The following is a 20,545-nucleotide window of genomic DNA, read 5'->3' on the forward strand; positions in this document are numbered from 1 at the left end:
GTGACTGGGAATAGTCAGCATTGATTTAGGAAGAGGAAATCATGCCTGACCAACCTGACAGCCTTCTAAAATAAGATGACTAGGTTGGTGAATGGGAGGAGAGCAGTGGATGTTGTTTATCCTGACTTAAGTAAGGCTTTTGATGCTCTCATAACATCCTAAGGCAAGCTAAAAAGTGCAGGCTAAATAAATGGACAGTAAGGTGGGTTGAAAACTTGCTGAACAGCTGGGCTTAGAAGGCTGTGATCAGCCGTACAATGTCCAGCTGGAGGAAGTCACTTAGCAGTGTACGCCTGGGTAAATATTGGGTACTGGGCCAGTACTGTTTAACATCTGGACAATAAGGCAGGGTACACCCTCAGCACTTTTGCAAATGATACAAAATCTGGAGACAGGGTTGTTACACTAGGTAGTTGGGCTGCCATACAGAGGGACCTCAACAGCCTGGAGAAATGGGCCAGCAGGAACATCATCAAGTTCAGAGGGAACTGCCAAGTCCTACAGTCATTAAGGAACAACCCCAGGCACCAGTACAGGTTGGGGACTGGCCAGTGGGAAAGCAGCTTTGCAGAAAAGGATCTGGAGGTCCTGGTGGACACCAAGTTGAACATGAGCCAGCAATGTGCCCTTGCATCAAAGAAGGCCAACAGCATCCTGGGCTGCATTAGGAAGAGCATTGCCAGCAGGTCAAGGAATGTGATCCTTCCCCTCTATTTCATGATGCTGAGATCACATCTGGGGTGCTGGGTCTGGTGCTGGGCTGCCCAGTACAAGAGAGACATGGAGCAAATCCAGTGCAGTGCTGTGAAGATGATTAATGGACCAGAGCATCTGGAGAGGCTGAGAGAGTGGAGAGGTCTGGCCTGGAAACGAAAAGGCTGAGGGGCTTCTTAGCAATGTGTATAAATAGCTGACAGTGTTGGGGAAAGCGAGACACTTCTCAGTCATGCCCAGGAAAGGGACTAGGGGGATGGGAAATTGCATTTGAATGTAACAAAAATTTTATTATTTTTTTACTGTGAGAGTGACTGAACACTGGAATTGCCTGCCCAGAGAGCTTGTGGAGTCTCCAACCCTGAAAACACTCCAAATCCAACTGGGAGCAGTCCTGAGAAACCAGCTTTATTTGACCCTGCTCTGAGGAGCGGGATTAGACAAGATGACCTCCAGAGGTCCCTTCCAACCTCATCCTTTCTATGATTCTGAGAAATTATTTAAACAGAGCTATTAAACCACCTTTTACAGAAGGAAACAGTAAAAACTGCTCATTGTATTTCTCTTCTGTATTGCTGGGATGTGGATTCAATCTCCTGTTAATTAATTCATAGGTTCAGCAGCTGTTGACAATTTCTGTATAACTATATGTTTTATTTTAAGTTAAAATGCCAAGATTCTTCAATAAGCAGTTTTTAAATATACATAGCATAAACAGAAATAAGTAAAGTGATTTAAAAATAGATTTGGCATCTTTACATCAGTCCTCCTCCTCCCTTGTATGCGATCACAATTAAAGATGTCTGCCTAGAAAAGATTACATCACCTTTGATATAAAGTGACTGTTCAAAAAGGGAAGCTTCCCGCATGAATTATTTGTAGTATGAATGTCTTGAATCACTTTGAGCCTAACGAGAAGTACCTTCAGGAAACTGCTGCATTCACTGGGAGTGAATATGTACTGTGTGAAGCACAGGTGTTCATTTATGGCTGTATACAGCACCATTTTTCTGACAATGCAGTCTCAGAATGAACCAGCTTTTGCTCTTTATTGACAGGATAGCTCTTCCATTTGCCACTCTGACAGTATTCCAGACCGTATGTTTCAAAGCCATGTGCAAGCAGATTACAGTCCTATTCTTCCACATTAATATCCAAATGAGGTGACCAGACCTGTACCCCTGTGGCTGATCTCTAGCATTACTTATTTCAACAGTAAGAAAAAATGTGTTGTCCAGTGGAGGTCCACCAGGACAGACAGGCCTCTCCTTGCAAAACTGACCTATGAAACTGGTTTTGGGCTGGCAAACTGGCTCCAAATCCTAAAAAACAGTATCACTAGCTCTGAGGTATCAGGTGAAAACTACCATACTAACCTTATGTTAAATATTTGAGAGCAGATATTCAGGAAGGCATTCAGATCTGGTCTAAGTCTCTGCCTGCGCTCCTACACTGCTCCTGAAGGGCAGGAAGAATGGGCAGTTAGGCCAGTAGTCTGGCTGCTTTCAAAGGACATTTGGGGCTGAATGCACTTAAGTTAACTTAAGCTAAGTTAGCTTAAGGTGCCTGAACTTTCTGAATGGCAAACAGAGTGTCCCTGGCTTCTCCTCTAAAGGGAGCAGGGACAGGACTTCCAGGGGCAATTCAGAAAAGCCAGTAAGATCTCTCTTTGATAGTAGCTATTAATATTGACTATTCAAGGAGACTAAAGCAAATACGCTTCTAGTCGCACACTTCAGATAGGAGTATAAAGCTGGAAAAGATGAATGTGGGCCTTGAAACTATACACGTTATATTTAGTTGGTAACAGCAGAATGCTGCAAGGAGCATATAAGACAAATGTTAGTAAAACAAAGTAACTGTTTTAATACTTGAGAATTATCTTGGCATGCAGACTGTTCCAAGCAAAAAGACAACACTGTTACACTGAAGAGACCCTGATATGCTGTACCACATCATCTGCAGTCTGTGAAACAGTGAGGAATACTTGAAAACTTGCTCTTTTGACATTTTTCTAGAAATAGATGAACAATCAGGATACTGCCTTTCACATAGCATCCCTCTTGTGCACTGTGGTAATATCCGCTCAAATGCAGAAGAATGAAAACAATCATATTTCTCACCTCTCAAATGGACCAGATAATACAGAATTCAGATCAGTCTGTGTTTTTCATTAAACTGGACATGTTTACAAGTCAGATGAAAACAATACTTGCTCAAATGTCCTCCTTTCCTCTGTTTGGAAGATTTATTGAAGGCAATATAGAACAGCAACAATAGTCAATCATCGGTGGCAGACTGCCCTTTTATTAGGCATACTGAAGCCAATTAATCTAAGTGAGCTTTCTCCCTTTACCTCCTGGAGGCATGTATGGTTAGAATGCATTTAAAAATGCTGCAATAAATAAAGGTGCTGAAACTATTCATTTGAACTTTGAGAAATTATTTACAGGCACTTGAGATGCTAAGTGTTAACATTCTACGTACTCTGCTGGGCAATGTAATTCGACTAGATTCAAGACTTAAAAAATAAAGTCCTAAAACAAGGCTTTGTGGCAATGCTATCCCTCAGGGGTAGCAGGAAGAGAAAGGAATGCCTGTGAAAGGAGGTAAAAGCAGTAGGAACACCGAAACCTACCTTAACACTGAGTCAGAACACTGAGTTAATCAGAAGTCTTCAAATAAGGTTGCCAGGGCCTTCCCTGGGCTACGGAGCCAGTCACACATTTACAGCACAGAAGTAATCAATTATTAGAATTTATTTCTAGATGTCAGATTATCTGCCATTTATAGGAGATATGAAAGGCCATTTGAGGTGAAAAGCAAGTCTATAATAATCTTATTAATTATGAAACATCAAAACCCAAGATGTCTTAATTCATGTTCTCATTTTTGCAGTCCATGTGCTTCTAATTAGAACGGCTGTAATATATTCGCTTGGGAGGCATATAAGAAAAGCGAGTCATGTTTTAGTAGCAGCTTCCTCTTTCAGGGCACACACTTAAATAATCCTTTATTCTTGGATTACCTCAAACATCCTCTTTGGATTACTTTCATTGTAAATTCAATTATAATCTTACCAGTTTCACAGCTGGGCCCAGTGAAGCCTTGTGGGCAGGCACACACATTGGAAGCAATACAGGCTCCTCCGTTCCTACACCCGTCTTTGCAAAAGGCTGCAAAATGCAAAATCACAATATAAGGTTAAGAAAGAATTAACATAACTACACTCAGAAACCACGAAGGTGGCCACAGGCTGCTGGCAGAAAACTCCGTCCCTGCAGCATGGAGCGCAGAGGCTGCCTTCTCTGAAAGACAGAGGTCACGAAGGGATGGTTTATAGCCCCCCTGCCTCACTGGCCAGATGGGCTGACAAGATACAGAAGGAGATTAGAGTAAATCGTCTGAAGACAAGAGCTCACGTATGCGCTTCTTCGCATGCACTGGGAAGCAGTGACAAGCAGCATCTTCCCCAGGAACAGACTCTTCCTAGGGCAGTGCTGGTCTTTGCTGCTCAAATAAAGGCCTGGGCATAATAGGCAAAACTGAACACTAAATTGTCTGGCTACCTTATTCCTTGATGAAGCGATTAGATTGAAACAATAAAAATAGTAAATTTTTTCGCAAGGGGTTCTGAAGAACTTAAAAACTTCTACCATTTGCAGTTTGAAGTTGATCCCTGGGTTTGTTCTTTGGCACGCTGCCATCTGAGAAGCTGTGCTCACACATTTAGATGCAGCGTTCTCCAGATACAGTTGCAAATATGTGTATGCATTAGAGAGTCCCTTTTGCAGACACAGAAACGCAACCAGCTCTGACAGAAAACATGGCAGCTGTTAATTGCTCTGATTGTATCTGCAATATGGAATCAGAAATGCTCTGGTCAGAAGAAACTGTAGGTGAAATTAGGCAGATGAAGGTTATCACCAACGTAAAAGTTGCTCCAGGGCACTGGTCTGGCCCTGCGCTTGTAACCAGCCACCAGAGATGCCAGGCTTTGGTTTGCAGTTGCTTGGTGTAAGCACCACTGATGAGGTCTTAAGGCTCATCTGAGAGAAAGCATAACTGTTACCAATTTGAGCTTTCCAGATCTCAGTTTTCAGGCTCCAGCCTTGTGGTGTGAGACCCCCGGCACTGAGTGAGACATCTAAGCTTCCCAGTGTGGAACGACACGGTGCACGGGAGCACAGCTGGCAGCATAGTGCATGAAAAGCTGCCAAAGCCAGGAGGACAATAGGCACATCCATGTCTCTCTAAAGCATGCTGGCATCTCAGCCAGGGCTGCAGGGAAGTGCATTTCTCAAATTGGGATATGCAGGCTCAGAGGGAAGGAGAAATGCACTTTTCTTTCACAGTGGGGCCAGGTGCTCTCTGAAATGTCAGATCTGCAGTCAGAGCTCTTACTCAGGGAACAGAAGAGCCAAACACAGTGCTCTAGGGTTATGTACCTTCTCTTTGATCCAAAGAAATCTCAATTACCTTTTTGGAAGCTGACACACCCCCAGCAGAAGGCTTGGAAAATACTCCCAAGCACAGCACAGGAGTGAGCTGTGCAGACAGAGCTCTCTTCTGAGAGAAGTAGCTCTGGGTTTGACCCTCCTCAGGCTAAGACTTTTTCCCATTCCCCAGTGGAGGGAGCCCAGCATAAAAGGGCACATTTGCTGACATCTCTCCCTCTACCCATGTGTTTGACTGGAAGTGGGCTAGGTGGCTGTGTTTTACGAAAAGCTCGTTTATGTTAGCAATATTTAGAAATATCATACTGTGACTCAGGTGAAGGAATAGCTAGTGCTAAGATCTTTATCAGGCTTAGCAATTATAAGAAAATCTGGGTTGGTTATCCTTGATAATACACAGCAGCAGAATGTACCTATGGGATATCACCAATGATAACTCTGGCCTCTCAGATTCTGACACCTAACAGATTAAGAGGACTGAGGCACAATTTCAAGGAACACTGGGTATGTTACTGCTGCAGCTAGACCACTTCTTACATCTGTGCCAGTTCCTCTACAGCTACGCTACTTTTATTTTCAAGCAACCTCTTAATTCTATATTAAAGCCTGAGGACTTGCAAGGATTTGGGCCCAAGAACCAATTATCACCTCCTCTGATGTGAAATGCAACAGAAATAAAAGCAGCATTATACGTCTGGGAAAGCATCTTTCTAAGACTAGTAATATAACTTCTTATGTTTACCAGTGAATGAGAATGTTAGGAAACAAGGCACCACCTCATGTGTAGCGAAGTTTTTGTGCATGCATGTCTATTGCTTTTCTCATTTACAATAAAAAGACACAGCATACCAAACAACTTTCAGTTCATCCAAGCAATATAGCAAGTGATTGACCGTGGACAATGTAGATCTGACAATGTTTTCACAGCTGTAACTTTGCTGGTTAACTGTGGGCTTTCTTGAATGGTGTAGCATGTATAGAAACTGTTAACTTGAGACAAAAATGAAACACAATTACTTAAAATTTTAGAGCCTACTAACTTATGTATGCATCGTCCCAAAACTATGTGAACTCTGCCAAATGAAAAGTCAGTATATATCTGGCTATAAAGATCTTATAGGTGCAGGAGCTAAATACCTAGCCTAGCGTCTGTCTTCTTCAAGATACATGAAATGTACAGATTTGCATCAGCTATGACAAAGCATCTCATCCAGTTCAAAGAGTGCCATTCCCCGGGTTTTCAGTGGCTTACCTTTGCAGATGGTACCATTTCCTGTGTAACCTGGCTTGCAGACACAGTTGTGCCCTCCCACAGTGTTGAAACAGAGTGCATTTTCATCACAGTTGTGCTGGTTTGTTATACATTCGTCATGCTCTGAAAAGGGAAACAAGAATGGGATGGTCCCAATTTTTTAAAACACAACACAATAAAAGCTTTGTATAGGTTTCCACATTAAAAAAAAGATAAACACGGTAGTAGTTACTGACAACAGGGCTATGTGAACATGTAACCATAGGATAGCCAGGGTATATATTTTCAGCACATACTAGCATGTGATAACTGTGCTGCAGTATAACTCCTGTTTCATTAACAGGGAGCCACCATCATTATACTTTCCATGTGGGCTATAGTGTTCCTGTAAACATTTGCCAAAGAGCTGGCTAACACACTGAAAATCCATATGCTAGTTCTACTGTATAATTTATTCATGCAGGTTTATTTTATGCGGGATTCGTAGGGTTTCCTTCAGAAAGCTGACTCATGGTGCGAGACACACACTCCAAACTGTGAAAGATACGGTTAGCAGAAGGCAGGACTTCAAAACATAGCCCGTGTTTTCCTTCCCTTCAGTGCGTACGCAGCACTTCATTTAGATGAAGTAAGTAACCCAAAAACGAAGGTCTGCCTGCTGTTCAAGGGACTTTCAGCATTGTGTGTCCTCACACTAGAGCGTGATGGACGAGACTTCTCAGTCTGGGGACTAGACTTAGACAGACTGGGAAATAAACCTTTGGGGAATAAATTAAAAGTCTGTACAATATGATTTTGTGTTAACTTGCAATGCATTGATTAATCTGAAACAAAAAAGTATTCTATAAGTGTTCATGTTACAGAGCATTTTAATGTTTTAATTTGTGATTTTCAAGAAATTGAAAATGCAGTTTCAAAATAAGATGCTCTGAAGTATCACTTCAAGATGCTACATGGACTGCTCTACTATTTTCAAAATGCAGTATCTTAGTCTGTAGGCATCAAAATGAAATGTTTCCATCTTCTGGAAATATTCCTTGCGTTTTCTTTAAACCAACAGTATTCGTCTATCCATAAATAATTGCAGACCCCTGAAATTTTAATTTAATGAAAACCAACTGTCCGGGGAACATAAAGGCACCTAATTTCAATCAGCACACATGGACTAACCTGCATGTGAGGTTTTCATAGCCATCATTCTGCCCAGGTTTTAGCAAATTTTATCAGTGCAGCTTACGCCAGTTCTGGCTATCTGACACAAGTCTTAAATCTGGAAACAGATGCTCTTTCTTCCCCAATTTTGGGAATGTCACAGTGCTCTGAATCTTCCCCTTTATAAATGAAGAGCTGAAGCCTGCACATACCCCATAGTGTTGTCAGGAAAATTGATTTCTTAACATTTGCAAATCACTGTGGAAATGTTCAACTTGCTATTTCTATACTGTCCATAATCTGTAGGAGTATAAAACTGGCAGAATGGCACATGTCTAGTCCATCAGTAGATGTAAATTGTCTTCTAGTCATGGCAAGCACCTCGTGTTTAAAAGGGGGAAAAAATTCACCACAATGTAACTAATCACTTTTAAACACTACCCAGTTTTAGACTTTTTTTTTTTTGTCTGGTGGGTTTGTTGTTGTTGTTGTTGAGTGTTATTTGTTTGGTTTTTAATAACACTAACCTAATATCCCTCTTCTAAACAAGGACTTATGTGTGTCTTATATCACCAACAACGCTTTCCTCAACCCTCAGCACTGAGGCACCAGCACTTCCTGAGCTGAGTACCTTGCTGGACACGGCAAAGCATGGGCTGTAGGCCTCTGCCCTGAAGCATCAGATTTAATTACTTTGCTCTCATCATGAATAACTCCAACTGGTCTTGTTCACCAAATGATCCAGCCCCTCTAAAATCCTGTTACAATGTTTGACTCCGACCCCCTAACATAATGAAATCTCTCATGCTGGCTGAAACAGTATTTATGCTAAATCCATAAAAGTCCATAACATAAAAGAAAAATAATGTCCATGCAAATTAGGTTAAAAGTGCTATCTGTACTGTAATAATATCCTGGCTTTCTTAGTTTGTGTTACTGTTATGATATTATTTAAATATGGTACACTGTTAGATATTAAATATATATAATTATTCGTTTTTAAAGCTTCTGTATAACATACAACATGAAAATAACTATGGAAATATGCAAAACATTATGCACTCAGCAGGCCAAAATATCTTGCAAAGCCATTATCTTGGAATCTCAGGAAGTAGGGTCTACACAATGATACCTCACACTGGTAAACTCAGCTCAAACCACTGAATTTGACAAATGAAGTATCATCCCTAGTGAAGAAGTGTAGCGATCCACCCCATGCCTTAGGAATGCAAAAGCCTCCCTGGCTCGTACAGCAGCTCTTTACTATGGATAAGAGTATCTTAGAGGAAAGCAGGTGATTGCAGACTGTCACACTAAGAGGGACGGCTCTACGCGCGTAGCTGGAGCTGCTCTGAAAGCCCATCGAGGCACCCACAGGCAGGGCAAGCGCTGCGGCCTCTATGCCAAGCTAACTTGCTATTGGCATTCCAGGTTAACAAGGTATTAACCATATTTATAACACCACCTTGCTGTACTGGAGCCTTTAAAACCATTTGTAAATATGCATGTCCTTCATATAAAAAGTTGACTGTCACACGTGAGTGTGCCTTCCCAACATTTACTCTCTGGGCTAAGAAAAACTACTGAGTCTTTTAAGACAGATTCTTCTTGAAGCTTACAGTATCAATAAAATTAACTTTCTCTCAGCTAAGTAAGGGAGCTTGGATTCAAAGGTAATATGCTTGGTTTCCTACTTCCGCCATAAGAAACTTCAGTGTTTCCTCCTGTAAGAAAGTTCATGGGGGATGCTTGCTACCATTTCATTCAGCAGGAGGGTCCAGCACGTAACCAAAACTGTAACAAAACAGCCATTGCTTCTAATTCTGTGGTATCTGCTCAAACTTCAGGTCTATTTTTATTTAAATCAAATATTAGTGACTCATTAAAAATTCATGGGTATGATAAACGACTCTGGGATTGAAGTTTACCTGCCATTTTTTAGGAGGAAAGTCTCAGAGTAAGCAGAAAATTTGTGATTCAATTAAAGGAGCAGAGATTTTAAAATTATAGGAGTGGAAAAAGTCAGAAAAAAAAAGAATCAGAATGTTTAACAATCTGTCTAGATTTGTTGCTCTATATCATCTGAGCTTAGCTTCAATAATAAGCTCAAAATCATTTAAACACAGTACTTCTTCATATTCCTTCTTACAGTGGCACCTAACTGAGCAGGCAGCCTATACTTCAGGACGGTCTCTTTTATGGACTGATTACAAATGGTTAAACTACCGCTGAAAAAATGCTGTAAATAAAGCAACCGACTACATTCACTCTTCCAGCACATGGCACACTATCCACACCAATTTAAAGACACCATCAGAAACAGCTTCTTCCAGAATTCTCTATTAAAACCAAGGCAGACTGTCCAGCTTTATTAAAGATAGAAATACTTATTTGTAATAAAAAGAGTGGTGTTTTGCTGATAATTCTGCATTAATTCATGCTTATCGCTTTGGCTTCTTTTTTCAATCAAACACTTGGAAAGTCACCTTAAATAGGGAGGACATTGCAGAGACTGAGTTCAGCAATCTTAAATATCAAACCAGGAACTGTAGAAACAGGCAGGACTGTGCATTGCAAAGAACCAAAAAAGCAGTTTATAAAAAGACCATTTAAAGACAACCATTAATATGGTTTTTACATTCAAAAACCAGTACAGCAACATTATTTGCATTATTTAGAAATTTCAGTAGTGCCCAAATATATTTCTGATGCTGCAAGAAGCAACAGTGAGGCCATTTCTTTCAAGGATCTTTAGAAATCATGTGACACATCTAACAAAACTCCTGTATTTATTTCACTGCACACCATAATGATGATGGGGACAGGCCAGGTAAAACAGTATTACAGAAGCCAGGAAATAAAAATTACTTTTGCAAAGATATTTTAATGATTAACACACTTGAATTTGCATAAACATATTCTATAAAGATCAAATGCACTTGTTTCAATGATTACTTCTAAAGCTTTATTATCTAATATATCTAAATTCTGTTTTGCACTGTTCAGGACACTATGCTCAATGGTGTTAAAATTCATATAACTTCTGTTCTGAGTGAGAATCAAAGTTTAAATACAGTATTTATATTGACTAAGGTATGTCTGGAATGAGGTCTTTCTAGACAGAAGAAAAATTTTAACTCTAAGCTTTGCTATTTCTCCACAATAATAATAGCAACAGTAAGTGCCTATGAATGCTCCATTAAATAGTCCTTATGACACAGATTACCTAGAGATGCAAAAAATTGTCACGATGCAATTAATTCACTCATGAGCATCTGGGTGTGCAGCAGGTTATATACACACACCAATACGTATACACGTCACGCAAATATGTATGCACATATGTACATACATATATACACATACAGTAAAGATGATTTATATGCACACAGTAAAGGTGATGTACTTTATTTCACTTTGGTTCATTTTGAAATAGTACTCTAGAATACTCCATATGGTTTGCTTGACAAAAATATTGTTACTTCAGGATGTTGTGGGTGAAGTATTGCAGCCTAGTACTACTCCCAGTACATCCTAGAGACCCACTAGATCCTGTGATGTATGACAGTGCAATTAAAGCTGAGGATCTCTCTTATCAAGCTTATTATCTGTGCAGAGATTCCTGCAGCGCTTAGCAAAATTTAACATACTGACTACGAGGTGTGTCCCTACCACCTCCTCCTCCTTTTATTTTCCTAGCTTTATGCGACATCAGTCCCTATCCCTCCTGCTGTGTGTTTCATGATTAAAAATAAAATAAAAAAATATGTAAAGCTTTTCCTACTTGCAGACTACAAGCCTTCCCAATATTTGCTTTACACGTCCAAATTATGCAAATGCCTAGGAAAAAAAATAAATAACAAACAGAATCCAATCCAGCAGCAAAAAGGGAAGATGGCTGAGTTGCATCACTTACTTATGGGTAAAGAACATTATGCTGGCAGTTTTCCTGAACCACCCGTTACCAACGCTGGAAAAGAAGAGCTGAGATCACACTTAAGGCACAGAAGTGCATAAAAGTTCCCAAATATATAAATAAAATACACCCCTCCAATTGTTGTCTTGAAACACCATGCAAAAGATATTAATTACTGAGTGAGGAACTTGTGGACCAGGATTAAATTAAAATAATCAAAATAAAGACAATATATTACGTATTTTCTCCTGTCAACGCCTCTGAATTCTTGAACTCAGATTACTTTTGGCCCCCTGTCTCCTTGCCATCGATTTGGTATAGATCTACAGAGCCTTGGTGACCAGCTGGCAATATGACATGCCAGTGACAACAGTCACAGCAGTGACAACAGATAAGAGTTACTTGAATTATCAATAGCCGACACACTTAAATGCCCACTTACAGTTTTTCTTAATTACAAGCTTTTTTCCCCTCATATAGTTCATGTACAAGACAAAAATCAGTAGTAATTATATAGGTAGTTTGGAAGACTTATTCCATTAAGATCATTTGGGAAATGACAGATGGTTAATTTCTTTAAGACTTCATATTAACTAGCTTAAATTCAAATTGGCAGGGTTACTTAAAGTCTCAGTATATGCACACTATTTTCAAAGAGAAAATGCAGTACATTTCTTGATGATTATGCGATGTTTTCCATATAGTTATGTTAAATTTTTAAATTTATATTCCCCAATTCAAGTATGCCCTGATTTATTTCTCTACAGATATTCCCTAATTCAAATGCAAAATGGAACCCATGCTTTAATTACGCCTAGAGTTACCATCACACAGTTTACCCTCAATTAATGCTGAAGTCCTTAATCATTAATTAATGACCACCAGCAGCTGTCCTCAGTTCAAAGCTGGGGATATGAAAAGCCAGGTCTCCCTACACTAGTCTATTCACTGCTAATCCTGTTACTTGATTGATTTTCACCTTCATCCACTCCCACAGATCCATGCTGCTTTTGGTCCTCGTTTTCTAATTCTTTCCTCAGTGCAGCAATAAACAATAATTTCTGTAGATTTATGTCCAGAATTTTCCTACTTTTTTATCTTAATTATGTTGATAATAAAAATAGCTCTGGCATGTGCATGTTCTATTTTCAAGGTCTGTTCAGGGACCATCCTGCTTTCTGAAATGCTGTTTCTGTCTGTAATTACTCAGTCCATTGCTGTTCTTCAGGGACAACAGCTGCCATCATCTCATCCAGATGTCTACTTCTCTCTTTTATCTATTAGCTTATTTACTTATTCTATATTTGGTTATAATATGACAAAAATGAAAAAGAAGAAAACTATAATGAAACCTTATGAAGAAAATCCACTTGGGGATACAGCCAAAATCCAGTGTTCCTTTTCATACCCATTATGAGAAAGATCCAGGACTGTATCATAGTTATACAACCAGGAAGATATAATGGGGAACTTATATTAATGGTAATCATTGATGAACGATTAAAAGCAGCTGAAAAATACTTGATCAAGTGATGGCATTACTAAGAATACACACCCACTCTCCTTGCGTCTGCTTGTGAAGCTAGGAGGGCTTTGGAGAAAGTTCCAAGGTGGCTGTAGCTCTGGTGAGACTCGAGACAGGCATGGAGTGAACTGGATTTTTGGAACTGGTTTAATTTAATATATTATAAATTTATTCTATAAATTTAATAAAATTTTATATTAATATATTATAAATCTATTATACTATAAAAAGACAAATCCTGAAACTGAATGTGATGATTAAATCCATCCCTAAAATACCTCCCGCTTCCAATCATGAAGTTTTTTCTCTCTAGAAGAACCAAAACTTTTAACATGTGCCCGGTTCTTTACCACTGTGGAGAACACAAGACACATCCTTGGACCAGAAAAACCCTAGAGAAATACTGCATATTTAGAGGCAAATGCAACTTCCAAAAATATGGGACACTGTAATTCTAGTAAACACTAGGTTTTTGAAAACATATTCTAAGAAGATTTTCAGTTTTATATTTTATTTCACAACTGACTTTCATCTAAAGAAAACTTTCACACAGCAAAGCCTGCAAGAGGCATATACTTTTTTTTCTATCATCTTACTTTGACTTTAAGACTTTTTTCTTTGCACAAAATCTCTTTATTTTTTGGTTATTCTTGTTCTGGGTTTTCCTCTGTATACCATATGAAGGAATACATAACTCCTAGCTGTAAGTCCCTTTGCATTGTCCACTAGTAATCCCAAATTCCGTAGCTCTAATAATGCATTTTATGGCTCTATGCAGGGTGTACTCTCCCCCAGGACTCAGCTTGACAAGCCTAACACATGAGTTGAATGTTGACCAGTCCACCCTTCCTGTGGTATCTGCACACTGAGAAGCCCATGCCAGGATCCCCCGGAACTCAGGGAAGACAAAGATATTCTTGGTCTCAGCCACAACAGACAAGTTGATGGGTAAAATACATATTTCAAGACAGGCCTAGCATGACTCCCTCCATCTTCCTCCACAGCTCTTGAGCAAATCATTTAAACCTTCTTAAATCCACCTAAGTTTCATCATCTTCAAAATGTGTGTTATAATTGTGTTTTCTGATTACATGGAACAAGACACATTTTTGCAAAATACACTCCTCTCCTGGAGGCTTCTACTGGAATATTAATCAGTGTTACTTCATGTAACATCCTGTGAATTTTTACACTTTTCAACCAGTTAGGCAGAGGAAATATGCTGAAGAATATTTAGTATGACAGCTAAAGTTAGATAAGCTTTAATTTGTCTCCACTTTCCTTCATGTCTGCCATTTTCTATACTCCTCCTTGAACAAAAAACTTTAAGGGAAGGATTTTCTAAAGCACTTAGCATAGGCCTAACTGTTTCCCTAAAGGAAAATCTGTAACTCCCACTGATTTAAATGGCAGGACTGTAATGCAAATGCAAAGTGATTTTGAATATCCCACCTTAAGAGATTTCAGTCTAGACATAAGGTCTGTGACCTTGTCACCCACTTCTTTCTTGCCTTAATTCAAACTGATCTCTTAATATCTTGTCTCTTTTACCATTGACATTTTAAAATAAGGTTCCTATCTTTTAAAAGGTATTTCATCATTTAGACTTTTTCCATAGATTGATTTTTTTTTTCTATCTAGCTAGATGCATTATTTGTTCCTAGGTAAATCTTTTTAAATTCCAACTTGTATTGTACATGAAACCTCCCAGGCACTTATGATAAACTGATGTTTTCAAAATCTTCTATTATGTTGTCAAAAGTGACAGTGACAGCAAATTCTGCATCTATAGTAGTGCTCCCTACTTTTTTGCTAGTAGAATAGCCAGACTAGAGCTGTAAATATTCTACTCCGCTTTCCTCAGCCAACTGAAAAAATGTTAATTTTACTTCTTCTCCTAATGCCAACCCTTTTAATTTACTGTTTCCTTACTAAAAGGCTCTGTGTTATACAAGTCTGCCACCAGCAACAGATACATATATTGGATACTTGGCCTCCATCCTACACGTATTTCTGTTATACAAAGAAAGCAGAATAGAGACTCTCCAACTGTTGCTGAGTCTCCCAACTTGCTGCTTGTTCTGGTATTTCACTAATAACAGCTTTCAAACCATCTACATAACCAGAGGGCTGCACAAAAACACCTGTGAGCAACACTGCTTTTCAGCATGGAGATAAGAGAAGGATGGATATACAAGGGGACAGGAGAAAGATGTCTCAGCAATCAAGTACTGGCCAAAGTTGGTTTAATAAATTACAGATGTACTCAAGGCTCTCTGGAGACAGCTGGTGCCCTTCTATTCTTTTTGGGGTAGCGTCATGACCAGAGTTTGCCAACTCATTGTTCAGGGGGCTCCTGGGAAAGTTACAGCTACAACATACAGCACCATTATCAAGGGCAGTGCTTGCCAGGTGAAGAAAATGAAAGGCATCACAGTGGTGGATGAAATGCTGCTGTTGCTTTGATCCTGCTCTTGTCCACAGGAATCTGGAGCAACTTACCTAACCATAAATATTAGGGAAAAAAAGTTTTTTTCTGTCCTCTTATGCATCAGGGAGATTTCTTAATGCGTAAGATGGTTCCTCTTATTTCCCTGGTGGTACTGTGACACAGGCACTCAAGTGACTCACTGGATATCAAGTAGGACAGTACTATTTTTGATAAAACAACTGTAGTGCTTGAGCTCTGTGGGGAGAGGCGGCCTTCCTTCAGTGTTGCTCACCTAATTTTAAAGAGGGATCTCTACTTGATAATTGAGAGACAGATATGCTTCAGTGATGGTAAAGCACAACAATATTGATGTTTTGCCCTTAGGTCAGCCTTGATACGATCTCTAGTGATGCTCCCGATTTTCCTGGGGCACAACCTCCCTGATAGTTTATGAAGGTGCACCAAAACAGCACAGTAAATGTATCCTTCATGAACACTGCACCTAAGCTGCCTTCCCTGGAAACACAAGCACTTGGGGAGGATGGTACAGGCAGTTCTCACCTTAGCATAGAGTGTCAGGAAAGAGCTAACACACATACTCAGCCTTGGAAGCCAGGAAGTGTTCCTGGCTTCTGCAGTTCAGACATAGCCAATGATGCCAGGAGATACCCTGCAGAGCTGTCTGCACTGCTTCTAACAAAAACCAGCACAGCATAGTAATGGAGATGCAATGAAACTAGCTTTCATCTTCCTTCCCCCCTTGCAATGGTATCAAACTTGGCACTGGCTAACTTATTTTTCATGGGTAGATTTTCTAGCCCACACCATGCTTTTGTTGCCACAGTTCAACTGCTAGGGCCAATCAAGCTTACAAATAATTATTTCTGTACTTACATATATGGATACTTATGTGCATTTTATATTGATAAATAAATATTTGCATAAGAACATCTTAGAAAACTTTACATATTTGAAAAACTCTGCCATCAAATCTGCTGTCCTATTTAAGAACACCATTAATTGCTCTAATAAGCTGAACTGCAGATGGCATTAATTCTTCAGTATTGTTCAGATATCAAATACTCAAAATAGAAATTTAGAATTAAACCACAGAGTTAAGAAAAAAAAAACAAACCCTTGACCAGATATTCCATTTTCCCAATACTGCCATCATCCCAGGACAACTTCACCTTTGTAATCCTACTTCCCTTACGTTTCCTCTTTGGAAAAGTTAGTATTTAAGCTGAGATTCTGTGAACAGCTTTGGAGGACTTCAAACTAACCTCTGTTTACTTCCCAAACGTGAAAATTATGTAGACAGAAATTAAGTTGAATTCTACATCCATTTCCTTCTGAAGAGCTAGGAACAAGGTAATAAATTCTTCTTACTAAGCATGTGTACACTCCAAACTTACTAAAAATACAGAAGAATAATTAAAACAGATTACTCTTGATGGATCCCTACCTTTCCAGAAATCAGTCCTGTTATCTTGAAAAGAACTGGTCATTTATGCTTACTTTGAACAGCGTGAAACCTTTATCTTCTTTTTTTTTTTAAATGCACCATCATTAAAAGACTACTACATGTTTCCAAACCCTGAACATCAAAGTTAACACTGTGTGACAGCTGGTATGTTCAAAACTCATCACATTTAGTGGTCTGTAACAGGGTAAATGACACAATTACCTACTGTAACTACTGTTGCTGACAATATATTTTCCCTGGTGATTGGTCTGTGTGACTCAGAGCTGCTTATCTTTGTCAATGCAGTACAAATCTCTATTTACATGTGACTTGGACATTAACTTGGAAATTATTTACAAATTAGCTCCAATATCTGCCAAGACAGATATCAGATATTTGGGATAATATAAATTAATCTTTTATTGCATGATTAAACAGTCATAATATTATTTTGCATTAACAGTCATATTATTTTGCATGAGAAAATAAGTATTAAAAATTAAATTGTGTTCCCCACTTAAATCGAATATTAATTTCTTTTATTAATATATTAGAAGGGAAACACACTGCAACAGGAAAATAAAATGAAGGAACGAAATGCAAATAAACAAGTACATTGACATTTTCACAAAATGCTGATTGCCAAAGCAAAACATGAGGTAAAAAGATTAAGTGATAAAGTATTAAGATACTTAAATCTCACTTGCTTTCCTGTGACAATTTTAAACATCTACAGAAGACAACAGTGGCTTTTGATTTAGAGCGATGTGAGTTACACGCTAATCACGCTAGCTGACTGTAAGCATTTCTCTGGAATACCTTCCACTTTTAAAATATAAAATAGATACAATTCCTTGCACTGTTTCTCCTAAGAATATACTCAAGATAATGTGAAAAGATTGCAGCTTGTAACAACAGTAGGAAACAGATACAGTCTTTTTAAGATGATTTGGAGGCTTGTCAGAAAGAAAAAATACTCCTACAAAAACTCCTACAAACCATTTAGGTAGAGCAGCCTCCTATTTTATTGCTAAGCCTGCTGACAGAGCTTTTGGTTCTCAAGAGAAACATCAAGATTTTCAGAGGTTTTTGTCATTTGTTGGGGAGGGTCTCAGTTTTTGCACATCTGACTACATACACTGTAAAGGGAAGTGACTTCAAGAAAGTAAATTGATTACCATTTCTGAAATAATTTCTGTTTTCAGTTTTCTAGTTCAGTCTTGAAGATGCCTCAAAACCACAAGTGTTTTCTTAAAAAAAAAAAAAAAAAAAAGAGACAGACAAGACAGAACAGTTCTGTATATTGAGAATGTCCTCAGGAAAAATATCAGGTATCTTTTATATACACAGTATTTCAGAAACACTGCCTCACAATATGTAGCTTCACTAGCAAAAGTGAAATTTCACCCAAGAACCTTAAAAGTATGTTGTACAGGAGCACAGAGTAGACAGTGATGTTTCCTTTTGTATCAACGTGACTTTTTAGATTAATAATGATGATTTGGCGAGTCTTTCTTGAGGCGTCAGCTGAACAAAACCCTACGGATAGGTCCCAATATATTTTCTCAGTAGGTGATTTTGTTCCTTCTTGTTGGCCCACTCTTTCTGACTGCCACAGAGAGGTCTTGCCAATCACTTCTGTGTTCATTTAGGTGAACCGGAAAACACAGACTGAGCAAATTTGGAACTGAAACTAGTTTTAGACAGAATTAGAAGGGCAGAAAAAGCACCAGTTTAGCTTCCACACTATGTGTTCATGCAGCATCGGCCACAGCCTGCCTGCAGAATCAGCAGCACATTTCAGTGTGAATCAGAAGTTACATGCAGAACTAAAAATACAAGCCTTTCTTTGAGATTACGCATAGGAACAGACACCAGATGAGTCAGTGAAGTGGATAAGCCCAATATGTTTATTTTGTGCACCAACACATTTCAGGGTAGATTTCAGCAGAATTCTACGTGCAGTGAAGGACTAGCAAGTACACAACTCCTGCTGTGGTCGAGGGCTTTGTACCACAAGTAAGGCTGCTACTCAAGCACACAGCTGGAAGAAGGGGTTGTAACCCAAGAGGCTATTTCTGAATTATTCTGCTGTAGAAATGACTTTCCAATTTGAAGAAGCGTTTGATGTAGCAAGTACATTTGTTTTTGTAAGCCAAGAATCGTCAGTCCAAAAGACTGACAAAAGGGAGTAATATTGATAAAGATTTATCAGAGAAACAAACCTAGGAAGGATTTGCCAAAGAAGATGACAAATACTAATTTATAACAACTGACAGTACAAGGCATGAGTTAAGGAAACAATCTGCTATTTAGCATAAAGCAGGTTCATCTCTTATAAACATTACATGAAAAACAAAGGACACTTGTAAGTTGTTTCAGGAGTCGCTCATTACTGGACATGCCATGTAGCACGCAGTGGGAATCAAATTATAAAGAATTAAAAGTTTTCATGCTCACAGACTGTCTGAACAGCAGTAATTCAGGGATATATATCTGTCCAAACAGGAAACTTCCATATTCATTCACAGAAAAAACTTGCAGCTATAATATTAAAAGAAAAGGCTTCTGAAGCACTGGACAATATTAAAAAAATCTTCTGTCTCCTCTTATGAGTGTTGACAGACAGTTATCTTTCTTACCCTCTGCCTCTTCTCACAACTGTGTTATCTTAAGATTGGAAATGTTTTTCAAAAATAGAATGCCAACGGACTGACAGACATTTTAACCATATACTGCCAGTGGTATCTACTAGCCTCAAAACCTGGATAATTTATATCATGGTTATAGTCACCTTAATTTTATTGTGAATGTGCAGAAAACTGCTGAATTCAATATAGCATGACCACATAACCTTAAATGACTCCACTGTTCCTTTTTTAAAAACTGTCTTGCTTTATACAGTAGCTCCAGTCTCTCACTGACCTTGGCTGAAGTCCCTATGAGAACAGGCTATGCTCTCCCAGCATGAGGCAATCACCAGCTGGCTCAGACATGATAGATGTGAGCTATCCAACTTCCTTCACTTCTGGCTCTCTCAACGAGACAGCAGCAGATTCCTATCTCCCGAGCCAGAAAGATCCTTACAACTTCTAAGATACTGTCCTCAAGGCTACCTACTGTGTTTCCCGATCTTTGCAGTCTGTCTTTCATAGTCTGTGATCATCCACAGAAAGATGGGCCAGGAGAGGTCCGGCTGTAAGAGGATGTCATGTTGCAGTTAATTAATACCAACCATCTTCTTGCTACCTTCATCCTAATTCCCACAGTCCACAACTTCCATCCAGTACTGGGATTACAGATGCAGACGTTTTGACCAGACAATACCCCATGTACTCTTCAGTCTCTTGCATTTAAACTCTACTAAAGAAAACCCCACTGCAGCTGTTTGGTTGCTGGTAATTCTGGGTGCAATTCAACTCCAGATTAAGGTATCTGAATTCAGGTGTCTACATGGACGTTACTGGGCAGGATTCCACTGCATAAACACACGTCTAGCTAAAAAGTGACACCTAGCCTGGCACCTCCTGGGTATTCAAGACATCTTCAAAGGTTGTCAGGTGTAACACAAGGCTCTGCAGGAAGACTGTAACAGCGGTTCAAGACCAAGTAGGACACACTACAGCACCTAAA

The 20,545-nt window shown here is 39.1% G+C and overlaps 1 protein-coding gene across 2 annotated transcripts in view; it reads right to left on the reverse strand.

Annotated features, from left to right (window-relative positions):
• Positions 1-20,545, reverse strand: part of NELL2 (neural EGFL like 2) — a 152,211-nt gene that overhangs the window by 35,946 nt on the left and 95,720 nt on the right. For both annotated transcript variants that reach the window (XM_064448215.1, XM_064448205.1), the window contains 2 exons: positions 6,424-6,546; positions 3,795-3,890 (listed from right to left, as the gene is read on the reverse strand). In XM_064448215.1, coding sequence (XP_064304285.1) covers positions 3,795-3,890; positions 6,424-6,546 — 219 coding nt within the window. The remainder of the gene's footprint in view (positions 1-3,794; positions 3,891-6,423; positions 6,547-20,545) is intronic.

This window comes from Phalacrocorax carbo, chromosome 1 (genome assembly GCF_963921805.1).
Source record: "Phalacrocorax carbo chromosome 1, bPhaCar2.1, whole genome shotgun sequence".
NCBI lineage: Eukaryota > Metazoa > Chordata > Aves > Suliformes > Phalacrocoracidae > Phalacrocorax > Phalacrocorax carbo.